The sequence below is a fragment of the Peromyscus eremicus genome, chromosome 8b (assembly GCF_949786415.1).
Source record: "Peromyscus eremicus chromosome 8b, PerEre_H2_v1, whole genome shotgun sequence".
Classification (NCBI taxonomy): Eukaryota; Metazoa; Chordata; class Mammalia; order Rodentia; family Cricetidae; genus Peromyscus; species Peromyscus eremicus.
The window spans coordinates 63,162,368-63,182,865 of NC_081424.1; the positions used below are offsets into that span (position 1 = coordinate 63,162,368).

Sequence of the window (20,498 nt, forward strand, 5' to 3'; positions counted from 1 at the left end):
CTATTAGCTAAGAAGTCAAATAAACGAGGCCTGAAAATCATGAACTGGCAATATTTGTCAAAGTATTTCACTGGGCTAGTATAGAAGGAAGACAGGTTATGGTGACAAAAAACCAAAAGGAACATTAGGGAAGCAGAGACAATCATAGGATATTCTTACTAGCAGCCTGACTGTAACACAAAAATTTCAATAACCAGTAACCACAAATAGTTCCAAGGTTGGGTGATGTATTTAATTGATTATCTTATTATTCATTCATTGTCTCAAGCACATTTATGGCTGCTGAGAAGCAATAAGCAAAAGAGTAAGCATTTAAAAAATAGGTCAAGAGTATGACTAAGGAAACAACACCCAGGAGAAAGAGCATGAATTATTTCTTAGAGAGCTAGGCACACACAGAGATGAGTCCCTAGATGTAGAGATGAGTATCACATACTTGGTAGCTCAAGTTTATTTTGTAACATGAGGAGGGCAGGATTTGGGGCTGAGACATCTAGAGACTAAACTATGTAAAGAGTCCTCATCCTCTTCTCATATTTTCTTTGAAACAGTCTATAAACCTTACTGATGTTACCTAAAAAAAAGAGTGTGTGTTTTATAAATAGAACACCCTCTTATATAACTGACCTTTAGAGTTGCAAACAGCAAAACTGGACTTCTTTGTCTTGTACTCCATTTATCCTGATTTCCAGTCACAAGAGGAGATACAGATAGAAATATGCATTGTCTATGCTCATGCACATATGTTGCACTTTTCAGGGTGATGACATGTGGAGTACCATCAAAGGAATCTTTCATGGTTGCATAATGAAAAATTCAAAAGCTGTTCTTTTTATTCATGCAGAAATCTGAATTCATACTTTCAAACTCTTTAACTCAAATAATTTATGTGGGCCAAAATTCTTGGGTGTATCCTACCTAGATAATTATGAGTTTTCAGTTTCCTACTCCAATCAGAACAATCTCATTCAAAGATGAACTTAGAACTCGAAGGTAATGATCTTTGTTGACTAGTGCAGCAAAAGGCCACTGGTTTCCATTTCAGGCTTCAGGATTCAGAATCTCTCTTGATGAATCCAGAGGGTCAATTGCATATAGAAACATAAACTGGATTCTTAATCTATGTCTTCTCAGAACTGGAAGGGAGAAAAGGATGTGGGCCAGAAACAGTTAAACACACAAAAATATCTAATCTCTACTTTGAGCTTTATTAACTGGTATAAAACACTATTTTAAATTTGTAAACAAGTTAATAGCTCTATATTCACCAATTCTCAACTTAATCCCTTCCACACATGTTAATCCATTTTTTTCTGTGTTAAGATTATCTTTTCTCAAATATTTCCCAGGACACTTGAATATTAAACTAGTTTTTTAAGCTACAAAGGTATCCAATTCCTTAGGAGACTTGGGAACTTTCCTGACACATCATGAGCTTATCAGAGACATAAGGAGAAGGTGTAAGAGCCTTATCGTCTTGGAAACAGTGCTTTTGCTGTTAGTTCAAATTCTGTGACACTGCAGGAAAAAGTCAATGTTCAGCATTTTGAAACACACAAAACTGTATTGCAGTGCTGGAGAAAACCCAGGGCCTCATCTTGCTAGGCAAGCTCTCTGTCTCTGAGTTAATCCACAGTCCCTGCATCGCTGCACTTTAAGATGCAAGCAGGACGGAGCAGTTCAAAGGCGCTCAAGAGAAAAGTGGGTGAATTGTTGCAGATAATTCACTGTAAAGCAAGGAGCTGGGTTGTGCAAAGCTGGACTCAACTGTTGCACAACCGATGTCAGCAGCATTTAGTCTTTTCTTCTCCATCTCCTTTGCTGCCCTTCTCTGTGTCCACTTTCTTCTCAAGCCATCTTTCTTTCTTGACTGGGCAGTGCTGTACTTACTTCTCTTCCTCCAACCCACACATGACAAAAGAGAATTTCCAACAAAAATCTTGGACTGTTGCCTCTAAATCCATAAGCTTTGGTCAAATCTCCAGCCCCAACCGTAAAGACTATATGATACTTCAAGGGAACCTTTTGTCCTAGTCACACATCAAAGTTGAGCAAATGTCCCATAAGCAAAACTGACAGATATCTATCTAATGCTGCCTTCAAATACACTGAGCTCTCTAGAAAGGCGGGTAGATTCCTTGCAAAAATCTTAAAGGAAAGCAGACTTCAGCTCACCTTTCCACAGAAACATCAGCGATTGAAACTGGCTGTGTCAAATGTGGCAAATACAGGTACAGGCAAGACTGACAGCTGTCTGGAAGCAGTGCTGGCCAGGAATTCCTGCGTCAGGCAGAGCTGAGCCGACATGACTCATAAGGTCACTTTTGACTCCACAATTCTATTATCCTCGTTAATTTCCCCAATTCAATTTGCAGTACAAGATAAACAAACCAGCCTAATTTGATCTGGAACCTCTGCAGGCTATCACAGGTCATTTAATCTAAAACACATGGCCCTCACCATCCCTGCATTTTCCAAAATCATCTAACAGACCTTGTCTTCACAAGACTCCATGTTATTAGTTTCACTCGTGGCGTTTTCCAGCCTCTTGCTTATTTGACAATTGCCTTTGATTCTCCTTTAGATTGGGGTAGAGGGAACATAAAAGAGTTTCCTCCTTTCTAAATTTCATATGAATAGTGAGTCCAGATTAATATTACATTGCTTACATCTTTACTTCACAGTGTGGCTTTCTCTTTTCAGGTTTGAATCTGAGAAATTGGATACAGGCTATAGATAATCACAGGTCTGGAAAAGTCTACTAAGGCAAAATTTCAGAGATGAATAGTCAGATTTTAAATTTTGATATTAATATAATTTATAAAATAAATTTGATATACTGCAACCTTGTTAGAATTGAGGTACTAAAACCACTTGAGTCCTATTCATAAAGAAATGTACCCATAGGCCAGTCAGATGGCTCAGCCACTTGGCCTGACAACCTGAATTTGATTCCTGGGAACCACATAATAAAAAGAGAGAGCCAATTCCCCAAAGCTGACCTTTATACAGGTGCCAACACATGTACATGCCCCCCCCTCACTCACACACATACACAAAATAAATTAAAATGTAATTTACAAAGGAAATACGTGTTAAAGTTATATATCTTAACATTCTTTACATATGCTTAACTAAAGTGTCTTCGCAGTTGAAAGCAACCCCACATTTATAACTGATGCTATTTCTTGTCTTTTGCAGTGAATGTTGTGTCAATATTACAGGAATTTTGGGAAAGTAAGCAGCAGCAGAGAGCCACATTTTCCAGTGAAGGCCTGGTGGTCTATGAGTCAATGCCCTCCTCCGGGCCTCCCTTTGTGAGCTACGTGACTCTCCCTGGAGGGAGCTGCTTTGGCAACTTTCAGGTAAGAACAGCCAGCCCCTTGTTAGCAAAAGATAACTGGGCTAGAGCAGTTACCTTCTCACAAAATAGCTGTGAGTTTTCTTGGATATAGTAAATAAAGCTGAATAATAGCCTATCAAATATACTGGAAAAATCAGTCAAATGCACCAATTTAAAAAAGAAAGAAGTGGTTTATAATGGAATGTGCCCTGATACTTCTACAGAAAACAATTTTTTATAGTGTAGCCTTTCATTTCCAAAATAGCTGTTGCCTTTCCCTTCAAAAAAATTTTGGAATAAAATTGTATAGAACTAGAAATCAGTGGCAATGCCTTCCATCAGGGCCTTTCTATCAGTTGAAAGGCTGCAGTACCATGATTTTGTTGTAATTAAGTATTAATCAATTTGGTCATCCTTGTAGCATATGCCTTTAATCCAGCACTGAGGAGGCAGTGACAAGTGGATCTCTACGAGTTCAAGGTCAGCCCAGTTTGCATAGAGTTCTAGGCCAGCTAGGGCTACATAATAACTGTCTCAAAACTAGCTAAATAAACAAATAAATATGTATATAAAATACATAAATCAATGCCATTAGTCTACTCCACACCAAAGAATAGAGCAACAGCAAAAAGTTGAGAGCAGAGACCAAGTACTTGTCTTTATCCCAGATTCAGCCTCTGTCTACTTGTAATCCCCTGAAAAACGTATTTAACCTTTCAACTTTTCCCACCTTTGAGATAGGAAATATCCACAGGATTGGCCAGAAGTCATAGAAAGTACTCTCTCCATGTGTTTAGCATGATATATCTGCTAGACTATAGGCTTTCCAAATATCATTATTATAATACTCATCCATTTTGTTACACTTTTTTCTCTTTGTGTGTAAATGTAGACATTTCTGATTGTATATTGAAGCAAAGCATTGGCCTATATTACAATCAACATCTGGTTATCCAGCGAGTCACTAGAGAATATCAAGCACACTGAGGATATGGTCTATACCCTTAGGAAATCATTGTAAAAAAAAAGCTGTAGTAATTATGGAGTTATATTCAAGGGTCACTGCAAGCACAAGCAAGGGAACTTCTAAAGTTACCAGTCCTTTTGTAAGTTCTCCTTCAGTGCAATAAACCACCCCTCATTCAGGACCTAACAGTGGTGCTTCATTTCTAACATATGGAAATGCAGACAAAGCCAAGTTTCCTTTTGAGCCTTGGTAGCTAGAAGCCCAGATGAAAACTTTCAGTGTATGCATTTATCATGTCTGTGTACAGGTGTACAGAACTCAATTTTTTAAAACTATCTTCATACTTGGTGTTATTTTCATTTCTACCTATATTCTCCCTTTGAATTAATTATTTCACTCCATTTTATCTTATTGCCTGGTATATCTGCTTTGTATAGTGAGGGAAGTTTATAATGTTTTTAAGCTTTTAAAACTTTTAAATCATTACAATATTTGTGTGTGTGTGTGTGTGTGCGCGCGCACACGCGCGTGTATGCGTGCGTGTGTGAATACATGTGCTTATGTGAAGGTGAGAGAACAGCTTGTGGGAGTCAGTTTTCTCCTTTCATCATGTGAGTCCTGGGTCTCAAATTCAGGTCATCAGATTTAGTGGCAAGCACCTTTACCAGCTGAGCCATCTCACTGGCCCAAGAAATGCATAATTTAATAAGCAGGCTAGAAAAGCCATGCAGTGTAGATGTTAGGGGTTATTGAGGAATGTAAACTGAAGCTGAGGTGTACAGTTGAAGGTATCTTATCCAGATGGGAAAGATAAAATGTTCTCATTATAAGGAATAGCATGTGCAAAGGCACACCAAAAGAGGAAACCACAAGCATTTTTAGGATTATCAAAGTGTAAGTGTGGGAAGAACTTGTGGAAGATAGCATTTAGACACTTGGCCATCACACCTTGCAAAGGGGTACAGGTTCTATTCTAGGTAAATCAGAACCCTGAACGTGAACAGCACATTCAGATGTGTTTCTGAAAGACTTTTCTGGAGGCGGCATGGAGATGCTTTAGAACTAAATGAAGCTAAGACCAAGAGCTTCAAAAAGTGAGTGAGTCATGGACATCTATGGTGGTAGAGCCGCATAGGCAATGTCATCAACAGAGAACATAAAAGGACTTAAATGTGGCTGGGAGTTGGGAAGTTGGGATAAAAATCTCAATTTTAGCTTTAGCTACTAGCCAAGGAAGAGAGGCAGCAGCAGAGACTCCAGAAAATGTGGACAGAATGAGTGAGTAGGACATTCTGTTTAAAAGGTAGGTTGAAGGTTTTTTGTTTTTGTTTTTGATACTACATTTAAACATTGGTTTTTGTTTTTGATTTTAATATATTGAATATATCGAGTGTACAAGTAGCTTTTGGGAAAACTTTAAGGCCAGTGACATTGAAATGGGTCAAAACCCAGCAAATTTGATTAACAAAACCCAAACCTATGTCTTTGAAAAAAATAAATCCGGGCAGTGATAGCTCACACCTTTAATCAGCAGAGGCAGGCTGATCTCTGTGAGTTTGAGGCCAGTCTGGTCTACAGAGTGAGTTCCAGGACAGCCAGGTCTACAGAGAAACCCTGTCTAGAAAAACTAGAAAGAAGGAAAGAAAGAAAGAAAGAAAGAAAGAAAGAAAGAAAGAAAGAAAGAAAGAAAAGAAAGGTAAACAAGAAAGATGTCTTTGGAATTTCTGATTAATAAAAAATAAAATAGAAATTTTGAAAAGGTATGTGCCTCAATACTTATAAGACAAGTCATACAGTCATAGGAGTATAATACAAACATACTACAAAAAAAATCACTACGTTAAAAAAAAAACCCACAAGGGGTCTGTAGAAAGGGCTAGGTGATTAAGAGCAGGAACTGCTATTGCAATGGATATAAATTCAATTCCCGGCACCCTCATCAAGTGGCTCACAACCACCTATAACTCCATCTCCAGTGGGATCTGATATCTCTGGCCTCTGAGAGCACCTACACTCACATACACATAGACACACACACACACACACACACACACACACACACACACACACACACACGCTCGATTAAAAAAATAAAACTAAAACATTTAAAAACCTGCAGAAATATGAATCACTCACTTTCTGGCTAGTAGGAAACTATATTATCTTTATAACTTTTTTCCAAAAATCTTTCCAAAGAAAAAATTTGACTAGAAAAGAAAACTAGTGGTTGCCATTATCTTATTGAAGTCTAAATCTCTCTGCAACAATAAACTATTTAGCAGTTCTCGTCCAGGCTTTATCTCCTGGAATCCCTTTCCTGCCACTGATGCTTTGGCCTAACTACCCCACACCCCATGTCTTGATCTCTTCTAGTCATCCCCATACTCACACTGTGACCTAACAGTCAGTCCTCCTGCCCTACTTTCTAGGCCTCCACACAAGAGTATTTTCCATGTATATGCTCTGAATATTCTGTTGGAAACAGACTACCTCTTCAGATTTCCCAAAGCAGTTAATTGCTCTCTATTAGCACCTTATGCTAAGGTAATGTATGCCTGTGTTTTCTCTCTGCAATAAAATATAGACGCTTCAGGGCTGGGACCCATATCCCTAAGAACCTCATAATCTCAAGCACTGCTGTTTTCACATAGTAATAGCCTAATAAATTTTATTAAATCAATACTCAAATGAATGAATAACAAACTCAAGAATAACTTAAGGTTTTTACTCTCCTATGTAATCAATAATCTGAAAAGATATCCACTTAACTTTTCATGTAGGGCTACAAAGGCTCAATAACCCTGAAATAAACTAACATTATCTTGTTCATATCTACGGCTAAAGTACTGGAAGTGAATCAATGAGAAATAATTGATCTAGGAGCCCCTCATTCTCTCTGGATTTCATTTGTGCATAACTTTCCTCTCACTCGACTCTCATGACCATGAATAACCAATGATGACTGTATTTGTACCCAGGCATGCATTAGGTTTACAGTCAATAAATGCACTCATTATAATCTATCTAAAATGGAATGCATTTGTCATATAAAAATACTTCTTGAGACCATGAATCTAAGAATTTTAGTGCTCTTGTTTTTGTTTAAGCTACCATGAGAATTATGAATTTTCCTATTGTCTCATAAATTTTGACTCAGATGATAGGACTTCCCTTAGGTGGTGGATCCAACATCCTCCTTGTGGTCTTAAAAAAAATGAAAATGAAAACTCCTCAGCAGGGAAGCCTCTGAATGACTTCTCTGATCATTTCAAAGTCTCCTTCTCCTTGTGTTTAAATCATCATAGTTTAAGGTTCTCAGGAGGATTGTTAACATCCTTGCTTTAAAAGATCCAGAACTTCCTGAATCAAATACATTTTGAAATGTGTTTGGGTGGTTGGCCACCCCTTAATGCATTTGTCCCTCCAAAACATGATTGAGGGAAGAAAAACCAGGAAAGAAAAAAAGAATAAAAATTTCTTTAGAGATGATATCTTACACGGTTTCTTTGTCAGTTCAAAACCCATCTTACATGTTCTTTTCACCATATAACATTTAACCATGTTTTTCCAGCATCTGTTCTATAAGAGCCTATGTGCTTCTCCTGCTATGCCTTTTCACATAACCCAATGCCACCCCTGTGCATTGCAAATCATCTCATGATGGATTATTATCGCCAAGGCCATGTGCTGAAGCATGGAGAAATCATTATGCCAGAGTAGGCTTCTTGGTGCGCCATGGACATCACTTCCAGTGGTGCCAAGTAATGCAAAATACTAAAGTGGAGTGTGGGCTGGGTTACAGAACTAATTACTCTGCTTTCAGCAGTCTCATGAAAGCTGTGAGAAATTATGCTCATTCATTCAAAACAGTAATATTCAGAATGATCTTTAGTTTTCTGACTAATAAAAGGAAAGCTGTCCAAGGCTTTGATGGTCACCAGCTAACACTGTTTTTTATACAAAGCACCTCTCATTGGAGTAAATGGGAAGCTTGTGTCCATGAAGACTAATTAAGAAATTTTCAGTTAATTTTGACACCAAGGTCCTCCCCCAACAAAATGCAAATAGATGGGAGAGAGATGGGAGTGGGAGGGAGCAGTCCTTCCTTTTGTAAGACCTTCATAAATTACTGTAGTATAAAAAAAGAGAAGTGAAAATATGATATTATTTTTAAATATCTAAACAATAAACAAAATAACCTACTGATATGAAAGTTTTCCCCAGAAGTTACACAAGATTTTGTGCATTCTGGGTGTATTTTCATTATGTCTTTTTTTTTTTTTTTTTTTTTTTTTGTCTAGGCAGTTAATCCTTCTCTTGATATACATCACAACCATGAAAACCAGAAGCATTTTCTACATTTTACCATAAAAACAACCACAGCCCCAACTCATCTTCCAGTCCCTCATTATGAATGCAGAAGGAAAGCCATTCATTGTTCCAGCAGCTGTTTTTTCTAAACCCAAAAGAAAACTTGAATATCTTATTTTATATTTTTATTTAAAAAGTTTGTGATCCAATTTTTTAAAAAATTTCATGGTTTGGTCTTCTGTATAGAATTGACTAGGATAATTTGGAATTAAGAATAATATTCTTATCTTTAGTAAAAGCAAATTTCCCTTAGGTATAGTACTATATTATGCAATTATTTACATACATGGATTATGATTAATGAAAAATGTAAAGCGTTGATGTGATATTTTGACATATTTGAAATATGTCTAATTTATTAGGATAATTATATTTTTCCTAACTATTTAGGGGCTGTTGTTAAACGTGTTTCATAGAAAATAAGCACCTATGTTCAACAATATAGTGTGATTCTAAGACTAGTTGTATAATTCCAGGTACATGAGGTTGAAACATTTGGTATCTCTACCAGCAGACTCTTGATTGACTCCTTCAAATCATTTTTAACTCATATCTGGTTGTACTGGGTGGTTTTGTGTGTCAACTTGACACAAGCTATAGAGTCATCAGAGGAAGGAGCTTCAGCTGAGGAAATGCCTTCTTGAGATCCAGCTGTAAGGCATTTTCTCATTTAGTGATCAATGGGGGAGGGCCCAGCCCATGGAGGATGATGCCAGCCCTGGGCTGCTGGTCCTGGGTTCTACAAGACCGGTAAGCTTATCAAGTCATGGGAAGCAAGCCAGTAAGTAGCTCCTTTCCATGGCTTCTGTATCAGATCCTGCCTCCAGGATCCTGCCCTGTGTGAGTTCTTGTCATGGCTTCCTTCAGTGATGAACAGCAATGCTAAAGTGTAAGTGAAGCCCTGTCTCTACACTTAATGTCCTTTAATTATTTTTGCCACTCTGCTTTTCAAAGTCATTGCTTATGAAAATACCTAGGGAAACTACTTTTACAAGCATTGTACTAAGTACAAGGAAAACAGAAGTGTGGAATGTTGTTTTCTTTTACTTACTTAAGGTGATAAGCACACTTTACCTAATCAGACACAAAAACATGTTTTATTCTTTCATAAATTGCATGAGTCTTCTCAAAAGCCAAGAAAGTAAAAGTATATTCAAATCACAATAAAATCAGTTAATGAAATTGAGGTTTTTCCCATGACTGAGAGAATATTTAATCAGATCACATAGTTGACTAAATGGAACTGCAATGTTTCTTTCTTTGCTAGTAGTCAAATAAGCCCTCACCTTAGCATTCCATTCTCTAGATAGAAGTGAAGTTCCTGGCACAAAATCAAGACTATTGTCAGCCACCAATGTTTTAATCCTAAATATTTCTGTTTGAAACAATCCTTAGATTTTTTTTTTTCCCTGACTTTGGAACTAAACTCAGATGCATCACACACTGTGCAGTATAATAACTCCTAAAGGAGACATTTCCTGGCAGAAATCTTCACAGAAAAACACCCTGTCATAACTAATGAGACCCAAAGATAGGAAGGTTAGTTATATATAACCCCATTCCACTGGAAAGGCATGGCAGCTAATCATCAGTCTTTAATGACCTGCATGTATCTTAGACATGTGTATTGTTTTGTTTTGTTTTTTGTTGTTTTTTTTTTTTTTGGTGTATTGTTTTAATAAGACCCTTTATTCCTTCTTCCTTAACTCTCATCTGCTTCTTTCCTTATTAAACAAAGTGAGTAGAGATGCATGACTTTCCAGAGAGAATGGTAGCATATAGAGAAAGGAAAGCTTAGAGAAGACCCATAATAAGCCGGGCGGTGATACTCACGCCTTTAATCCCAGGACTCAGGAGGCAGAGCCAGGCAGATCTCTGTGAATTCAAGGCCAGCCTGGTTTACAGAGCGAGATCCAGGACAGGTACCAAAACTACACAGAGAAACCGTTTCTCGAAAAAACAAAACAAAACAAAAAAAAAAAAACGAGAGAGAGAGAGAGAGAGAGAGAGAGAGAGAGAGAGAGAGAGAGAGAGAGAGAGAAGACCCATAGTAAAACAAGGATGTCAGGATATCTCCACAGGAGTCTTATAGCCCTTGTAATACACTGTGGGAAGATGTTCACCATCTTACTAAGTTGCTGAGCAGGTAAGATTGACTTTCTATCCGTCATCATCTCATCCCTCTCATGCAATCCATTTACACCAAAATTACTATAAAAAAATAAGCCAAAAGAAATATTTTTAAGAATTCTCTTTTTTTAAGTACATGTATGCATGTCTGTATGAGTGTATGCCATGTGTGTACAGGTGCCTTCTGAGGCTAGAAAAAAGGTGTTGGATGCCCTGGAACTGGAGTTACAGGTGGTTGTGAACCATCTGATGTGGGTGATGGGAACCAAACATTGGTTCTCTGGAAGAGCAGTGAGTGCTCTTAACTGCTGAGCCACTCATCTCTGTAGTCTCCAAATAAGCCAAAAATTTGAGCCTTGATTAATTCATCTTGTCTTCACGTAAACTTTAAAAAAAGAAAAAGATGAAGAGAGAGAGAAAAGAATAAAGAAGGAAGAAAGGCTGGAAGGGAGGGAGGGAACCTTGAAGACGCACGGTACAATTTGAGATCATAATGGTTACCAGGGACTTTGGTCTAGGTACATGTGTAGAATAGCATTTCAAGCAGAGGTAAACGAGGAGGGAAGCAGGTGGTTTATATTATGAAAAAACATTCTGACCCACCATATGCCTGAAATGTTCCTCTAAGTTGACAGGAACTGGTGAATTTTCCCTGAACACTGAATTCTCAAACCAGTCCCCTCCCCCATGCCTAGCAAAGACCCCTGTTCTCAGCACACACAGGGACTTGAATTGTCCCCACATACTTGCCTCCAGCCTGACCTGCAGAAAGGTATTAACCTGAGTGATGGAAACTCAGCAGTTGCCTTTTTCACATCACCATCTGGAAGGGGCAAATGCTAATACATCCACAACCAAATATATCGGAACACGTGCAAATGTTCATGCTCTGACCTGGGAGGTCAAAGCCTTAAAGAACTGAGAGCAGTAGGGCCTGGCTTGTGGAATTCTTTTTGTTGAAGTCTTGTTCGATGTCAGGATGAAACTGAGGTGTTGATGACACTGACCAGAGCCCACAGGCCATACACACAAACTCTGCAAGTCACTTGCAGAAACTCAGACCACAGCTTGCAAAGGAAAAATTTTCTCAACCACTTGAATGACAGACATTACAACATTTAAGATTAGGACAAGAATTTTCACCTCTCACAGCCAGTTTATTTGGTTTGCCACTTGCAAAAATCTTAGTGTGGGAGAGCTCCTTGGGTACAATAAACTGTTGAGTGAGTCCTAAATATCACTAAATATCACTGATCTGTCCTTGACCCCAGCGAAGATGAATCTTTAACCCGAGTTCTCATATCCTTACAGTCATCAGTAACACTATTACATTACTGTTATTCAAAACCTTGCCTTTTGGGCCCTTGCAGCTCTCCAGCTGCCATTCACGGGTACTAAGTAGAGTGTACTTAATTTGGCTCTATAGATTTCAGACTGGAAGAACCTTTTTCTTAATCTTTAAAGCACATGGATGAATAATTGCAGAAAATCTGTTAAGATGGAGTTAGGTCCTTTATCCTGATGTCTTTTCACATGCTTCCCAGCAGAACCTACCATATCTAGGATATATGTTCAATAAAATCTTGTGTGTAAAAATGATGACTCAACACATGCCTCCTGCTTATTTTTTAAAATAAGTTATGGATGAAAATTAATCCATTGACAGATGCTATGACAGTTACTCTTTATTCTGAATTGTGTCAGACTGACAAGAAGATGTCCTATAAGGAACACACCTATAAACAGTTTTTAAGTGTTTCATGAATTATTAAAAATGATACTAATTTCTTATTAGGCATTTCACTTAAAATTTGTCTGTGATTACCAAATTTTATTTAAGTTACTTTAAGAATGTCTTTGCATTCTAAAAAAAAAAAAAAACTAGCTACTATTTGATTTGTAGACAACCTACAAATTAATCTTGATTACATCTTGACATTGTACAGTTTACCATAGAAGAAATAAAAACTCCTGAGAAGAAAAGCAGAACATCAATGTAATTTAGAAAAGCCAGCAACTTTTAGAAGAGCTATCAAAGAACTTTTTAAACCTGAATATTGCTTTGCTCTATTCTTAGATAGAAACAGTTCTTCTATTGAGGAACTAGCACTGTTCTATACTCACAACACAGGATTTACCATGAAGATAAGGAAGCTTCTACATAGGCTGGCTGAAAGCATTATGTCACCATATTTTATTTGGACTTTTACATCGTCTTTCTTCTAAGAATGGGTCTAGGGGCTTCAGAATCACCTGGAAGTCTTATTTAAATGCCTAACTGGGAGATGGGGTGCTGGGTCAGTGGATAAAGTATTTGTTGTACAAACATAAGGTTATAAATTTGATCTCCAGTACCCACACAAAAAAAAGCTAGGCGTGGACACATGTGCCTATGATCCCAGTACTAGGTCCTTGAGCTTGCTGGCAAGCCAATCTAACTAATTGGTGATCTCCAAGTTAGTGAAAGATCCTGTCCCCCAAAAATAAGGTAGAAGGCCAGCCAGCAAGATGGCTCAGCAGGTAAAACTGCTTTAAAGATCTCTGGGATCCAAGGTAGAAGGAGAGAGCTAACTCCTAAAATTTTCCCCTTCCCTCTAAATGAATTCTCCAAAAGATTGTTCTCCAGGAACGTTCCATGGTATGCATGTGCTGAAATCAGTCCTCCCACACACACACATATACACATGACACATACATGCATACTGTTCTCGATGCTCTCCCATCTGAAGATACTTTGACTCAGTCAGTTTGGAGCTGGGAAATACACATATTTAACAAGTTACCAGGTGACAACAACATGAACATTAAAGGTTTTGAACTATTGGACTTGAGTTACTGGGTAGGTTCAGTGGGGGATCTTTATTGGGTCACCTGTGAGATCCTACTGACTAGCTGATGACCTAAACTCCAAAATAAAATACAAAGCCAAAAGAGTCTGGGCTTGGGGAAATTTTCTTATCCAGTAGAATTTGGAAAGTTTAATGGAAATGACTTTTATTCTTGAAGAGTTACCAAACCCTTCTTAAAATTGTTGATCAATACTTACATTATAACATTTAGCCCCATGGTATCTATGAGGGCATATCCAACCAGAGACAGACAAAATGATACTGTTCTTTGATCAAGCCATAGCCAACCTTTCTATCTCTGCCTTTCCCTGCAGTCCAGAAAAGCAGAGAATAGGAAAGAGAACATTAAGGTGACCATCAGCACGTTGCCCTTCCCAATGAGCTACATTTTCTTCACTTTTTCTTTTAAATGAAATCAAGTTTGGAATCTTCTGTCAAAGTGAGCCATGGAATATCAAAGTGAGAAATCTTTCTGGAGTACTATATGGGTTTAGGGAATGGTATGTGACTTTAGATAAATTTGAGTTAGCTATCTTAGGAAGTACACAATAAACTACTGGGTAGATACACTTGAGAAAGGATCTTTATTTGTTTACTTTTTAAGTCCCATGACCTTGGGATACATAACCTTTGTAAAGTCTGTGTTTCCACAATTACAAAATAAGGGTAGTAATAATATCAACCTCACAGGATTGTTGTAATAACTAGACATGATATTAACCATAAAATGCTTAGCACAGGACCAAAGCACTCAGGCTCAGCAATAAGATCTCTGCTATTGAGCTCTCCCCCAAGAGTGCGCTAAGAAAATTCTCAATTAGCTGAAGCAAGCAAAGCCTCTGTAATAGTTATCTTTTGTTGTATAACAAATTGCTTTAAAACTTACAAACATGTTCAAGACTCTGGAATCTGGGCACTTCTGGCTCACCACCTGCTGGAGGTGGCAGTCAGGCTGTCAGATTAGATGCTGTCATTGGGAGGTCGGATTGGGTATCCTTCAAGACTCATTGAGGTGGCTATTGACAACAAGCTTTTTTTCTTGGACATGTGTGCCTTTCCATACAGCTGCTCATATACATCAGCTAACTTTTATTCATGCAGGTAATCAGAGAAAAGGCAAACAGGACCACGATGGAAGCCACGGGGTTTTTATAAACCAATATTAGAGAAATATACTGTCACTTCTGCCACGTTCCATTGACTAAAACTGCTCCAGAGTGGAGAGGAGTGGGAGAAAGAATGGGCCAGTGAGGGCATTTTTTTTTTTGACCCACCATTGTTTTTAAATGGCTTTCCCAAGAAATACAACATTCTGTGTTTTGTTTGTTTGTTTGTTTTTTGTGGAGGGAGGGGTCATCAGGGAGGAGACTTTTGTTTTTGCTTTAGTATTAGAAGGCATTAATGATTATAATAGTTTACAATCTACTAGCAAATAAAAGACACCTGAGTAGTAAGACAAACGCCTGAGTGGGGTCTGCTGGCCACTCACAAAGCGTCTAGTTTCGCATACCTAAGAAGTCCACAGCTGACTTTGCTAAAGATTTTGACTGTTGAATATTCAAGCTCAGAACTTTCATAGAATGGAAAGGATGAAAGCTGTCTGTGTGTATTAACAAGTAAGAATGGTCAGCACATAAGGCACAGTTTACAGATCTGTATTTACGATGAGGTCTGGTGGAAAAATAGCAAGAATAAACCATACAGGGAAGTCTAATTCTAGCAGGAAGCTGCTTTGAAATAACATCATACTTCACTTACCCCCATCTGATGTCCTTGGTAACCAGTTTGGAAAACAATAAAATGCCCTGTAACTTGCCATGTTTTATTTTCGTACAGTGGTTCCCATTGTTTGGTGGTTGACACTGAACGTGCCTGTTCTTACAGGAGCATCTGGACTGTGTGGTTTTGACACTCCAAGCAGACTGCAAATGAGCTAAATTGCTTGCCCAAGTACATGTTCCTATGGGTGAAAGGTTCTCCTTAAACCTCTCAAAAGCAAAACAGGTGGCAGTTACTGGCTCGGAAGAAAGCAGCTGGCTGGCATTACAGACATTCTGAAGTGCGTGTCTTTCAGAAATATAAAGAACAATAGAAAGAAAAGTTCTTTGATGGCTCAGAACTTATTTTATTTTATGTACTTTTTAACAGGCACACTTTCTCCCCATTGGAAGAAGAAAAAAAAATCAAGTACTCTGAAACAATAAAATAAGTAAAGACAGGTGTCTGTTCTCACATCTTGAGATTAGCTGAGTTTCCCACCTTCCTTTTCCATGCTTCTCTGGTAAAGGCCCTGTCTGTTGCCTGCCTAGGTATCCTTTGATCTGTGAGGCAGTGCCATACGGCTGTAAATGTACATGCTGCCTTTGATCTAGTACTTAGCTGCTCTTATTTAAGTAGATAGCTTCTTTTGACTGTGCTGTGTTTACTCTGTCTCACTCTCCCCCTCTCCCTGAAAGTTGGCTTAAATTGCTGTTATTTAGACAGGCAGATTTTTTTTAAGAGTTTAAGACCGCTCTGACCTGAATCTTATTCCCTAAATTCTGAAATCCCAAAGCTCTGTTGTAGATTTTGTAAAGCCAAACTGCTATTAAGATGAGAGCTGCTGTTATAGATGTTGTGTAATATTGGCAAAAACCTTTCTTTATTTCTTTTTTTTTTTTAGAATTGTTTTGTTTGCTTTATTTCAAAGCCTTTCTTTCTAATGAGAGTTTATTCTTTTCAAAGAAAAACAAATATATTCTACACATTGGCAAAAATGCTCATATCAGAGTCTGAAGCCAGTTATCCTTATGAATAATTAGTTCAGGCTTAATATATTTTCATATTGCTGAATTAAAATACCATATAAAATATATAGGAATAGTACTTTTTAAGAAAAAGAAGTATATATACATTTATTCTTGAAAGAATTTCTTGCACATTTTTCAGGTGTTTTATTGATTTGCTACTGAGTTTCCTATGTTTCAGCCCATTAGTCATTCAGTAAATTGTAATAGGCAGAGATACAAAGAAAATTACATCAAAATTATGTAATAGGGTAGGAGCACAAAGAAAATTATGTAACAGGGCATGCAGGTAGGAGACAGCAGGCAAAGATCAGCAAACAATTACATTCAAGTATGGTCAGTGCCTTCATCCTGGCTTGAGAGTGGTAGGCAAAGCTTCCTGGAAGAGGCAGCATCTAAGCATTACTAAAGGTCAATTGACTCAGACTTCATGGCCCCGTGTATTTCTGGCCAAGTGTACCGCACAAAATAAAACTGTATGTAGAACTCTCTGACTTAACACAGATAGCCTAAACCTTAGAAGACGTCTAAAGTCTGAAAGGCTTCCTACCTAAAGCTATACCAAAAGCCCTTTTGCTTGTCATCCAACACTAAAGAGACCCAGCTACCCCACATCCACTGTTTTTCTATACACATTTTAGAACTTCAGCTCTATTCATTTAAAGGTGTGTTTGTCATTTACCCTCACTATACCAAATATCTGAGAGAATAAAAGTTCATTTTTCTTATGGTCTTAAAAAGTCCATAGTCAATTGGCTGTTCTACTTTGGGGCCTGTTGTGAATCAGAGCATTATGGCAGAGAGCATGCATGGTTGAGCAAAGCTGTTTTCCTCTTGCCAAACAGGAGACAAAGAGAGAGGGAAGAGGTGTTGAGGTCCCAGTGTTTTCTCCTGGGGCACGTCTCTAATGATTTAACTTTCTCTCCCAGAGGCCCCGTTTCCTAAAAGTTCCACCACCTTCCATAAGCTGGAGTCCAAGCATTAAACTTCTTCTGCCTCTCCCTCTCCCTGTCTCTCTGTTTCTGTCTCTGTCTCTGTCTTACACACACACACACACACACACACACACACACACACACACACACACCCCTTGCCCATTGTTTTAAAAGTCCTTGTAATTACTACTTTTTCCATGCCCTGATGGTACACAAGCACTGATCCTGGTTTGGACATTGTGAAGACTGTTAAAGCATACAAAAATTCCAAGCACAAAAGTTTGGGGGGGGGGGATGGTCAAAAGAAGTGATTACTTTACCTACATGATTATTACAGTAGAGCATTCCTGCTATTTGTAAAGTTTGGAGACATGGAACCTGATCTCAGGGATTCAAACTGGGTTTGTGGACCTGGGGAGGAGAAACTGGGCTCTAAATGATACAAGGTTGTACGTGCCTGGAGACAGGGCAGAAATGTCAGTGTAGGGTAAAGAGTGCTGCGGAAAGCACACAAGAAGGATTTTGAATGCAATCCTAATTAGTCTTATCAATAAATACCCAGAGTCAGATATTGAGGGTGAACGCTGAAAGATCAGAGAAGCAGAGCAGCAGCCACAGTCACTTCTCACCTCTACAAATGGGAGGGATCCTGTCTCTATGAATCCTCAAGCTGATTGGGGTGAGATTCTGTCTCTCTACTCCTTATATTCCTGTCTCCACCTCCCATGTGCTGAAATCAAAGGCTTGAGCTTCCCATGTGCTGGGATCAAAGGTTTGAGCCTCCATGTGCTGGGATTAAAGATGTACACCACCACTGCACAGCTCTGTTTCTCTTTTAGACTCAATCTCATGTAGTCCAGGATCTCCTTGAACTCCTGATCTTCCTGCTTCCTCCTCCCAAGTCCTGGGATTAAAGGTGTATGCCACCACAAGTGGCCTCTGTAGTTAACTAGTGGCTAGCTCTGCCCTCTGGTCTCCAGGCAAGCCTTATTTGTCAGAACATAAACAAAATATCATACAATAGGATTTGGGTTTTTCCTGTTGGGGGAAAAGAACCTTTGAGGCTGTGAAACTGAAAAATGAAGTGTGATCCTCGATACTTTCCCTATCCTTTCACACTATGCATCATTATGTTTCTCAAAGCCTCACATTTTAGGTAGTAGGAGCTGTGCATCAGAAAACAGCCCCCAAAGCTCAGGTGGACTAGATCTTACAAGCCTGGGCTGCCTGGCTACCTCCATTGACTTGCCTTGGGCCTGGACTTCTTTTCACAAGACTAGTTTCCCACTGGGAACCTTAGTGTCTATAGCTCCGTGTTCATAGGAGTCTCTTGGAGAGCAGTCATCATGTCTTAAATGCTCTAAAGGTATGATTTCATTCTAGCTCTTATAGGACTTCTACCTCTCTCTGGACCCCCAAACTCCACACCAAAGTAGAACTCAAAGAATGGGAACTTTTAAGTATTAGGAAAAGAGACAGAGTGAACAGAATGGAAGCCAGACACTCAGGCAAGCCCATGTGAACAATGAGGGAAGCAAGCTTGGAGGATGGAGACTAACATTACATTGGGAGCATTGGAAAAAATATTTTAAAGTATTGGGATTCAAGCCTAGGCCTTGTGCATACTAAGCAAGTACTCTACAACTGAGCTAAAGCCCCACAGTCCCTCTCTAGCCTAGGGTAGCCTCAAAATTATCAGAGCTTCAGTCTTTAAAGTACTGGGATTATAGGGTGTTGTCACCATGCCAAGCTTGAAAAAAAATGTATTTAATAAGTTATTGAGCATAGGCAGTCTGTGGCACCTAACTTTGGGAAAACCAAATGGGTTTGATTCCTATCCAAACTACATGAGCAAAGTATAAAGGGCAATCCTCAAGAAAATCAGGGAACTATTGCTAGAAGAAAGGTAGGGAACAAATGCTGGAAAGTTAAAAGCATTATATACTGACAGTAGTGTCCTTGCACTAACTTATATGTTCTAACAACTATCATAATGGTAAAATATATGTGACTGATATGCTTTCAATGGAGCATGATGATGTATCATGTACCATGACCATTCTTGGTGCTTTCTTCATATCAATTAATCAATTTCAACTTCAAGCCTACTATTATTTCACTAAAAAGGACATCGAGGCACAGAGAGAATAATTAACTTGTTCAAAGGCTTACATACTAAGAGATGAATACTGACAGTCTGAATCCAGAACCCATGTAAATGTATAAGTAGAAATGCATTGAGGTCCACTGCTGCAGTGTTGGAATGGAAGATGCGACTTCTTTAATAACTGTCTCTTTCCTTTCTTCTCAAGTGCTGCTTAAGTAGAGCAGAGGCCAGGCGGGATGCAGCTAAAGTGGCGCTCATCAACTCTCTCTTCAACGAGCTGCCCTCCCGAAGGATCACCAAAGAGTTCATCATGGAGAGTGTTCAGGAAGCAGTAGCCTCCACCAGTGTGAGTACCAAAGGGAGGCAAGAGGTGACCTCTGTGAGAACATGAGGACATTTGAATCTTGGGAAATATTAAAGTAAGCAAATGTCCCATTTCAACAATATTCAGGTTAAATTTTTACCCATCTACTCATTAACGTTTAGCAATATGGATCCTTAGGTTAGAAATCATAAAGGTGGGACTGGCTCCCCATTGTGTATCTTGCTAATACTCTTGATATACCAGGATCAAAATTGATTAGATTTCACACTGAGGAAGATCACATGATCACACTGATTTCAATGTTTGCTTTTTGAGGAGTACAGATATTTTTTTAGAGTCCAAGAATGTATGCAGTTGAAGAATGATTGATTATATAGTGATAAACTAGCTCTAATTTTCCACAAACTTAACTAATTATGCTAAATATTTGAAGTCCTTACTGTAAATAATAATTCCCCAGGCAGTGTGCAGCCTTGCGGTTCATAGTGTAAGAAGCTATGAGCTGCGTGGACAGCTCTCTGTGTTAGATAATCATGGCTCCTACCAGTTTACATCTGGTAAGCTTTGAAACTTTCTATGACAGATACAATGAAATGCTTTGAGATAAAAATGAAAATAACAAAATGTGTCTTAAAAAGGTAAATAGGGAAATTTCTCCACAATCCAGGACTAGATATTTACTTGT

The 20,498-nt window shown here is 38.5% G+C and overlaps 1 protein-coding gene across 1 annotated transcript in view; it reads left to right on the forward strand.

Annotated features, from left to right (window-relative positions):
• The window catches only part of Lix1 (limb and CNS expressed 1), a 47,786-nt gene that overhangs the window by 14,310 nt on the left and 12,978 nt on the right, over positions 1–20,498 (forward strand). Inside the window, exons 2-3 of the mRNA XM_059272415.1 lie at positions 3,202–3,365; positions 19,694–19,834. Of these exons, the coding sequence (XP_059128398.1) occupies positions 3,202–3,365; positions 19,694–19,834 (305 nt within the window). The remainder of the gene's footprint in view (positions 1–3,201; positions 3,366–19,693; positions 19,835–20,498) is intronic.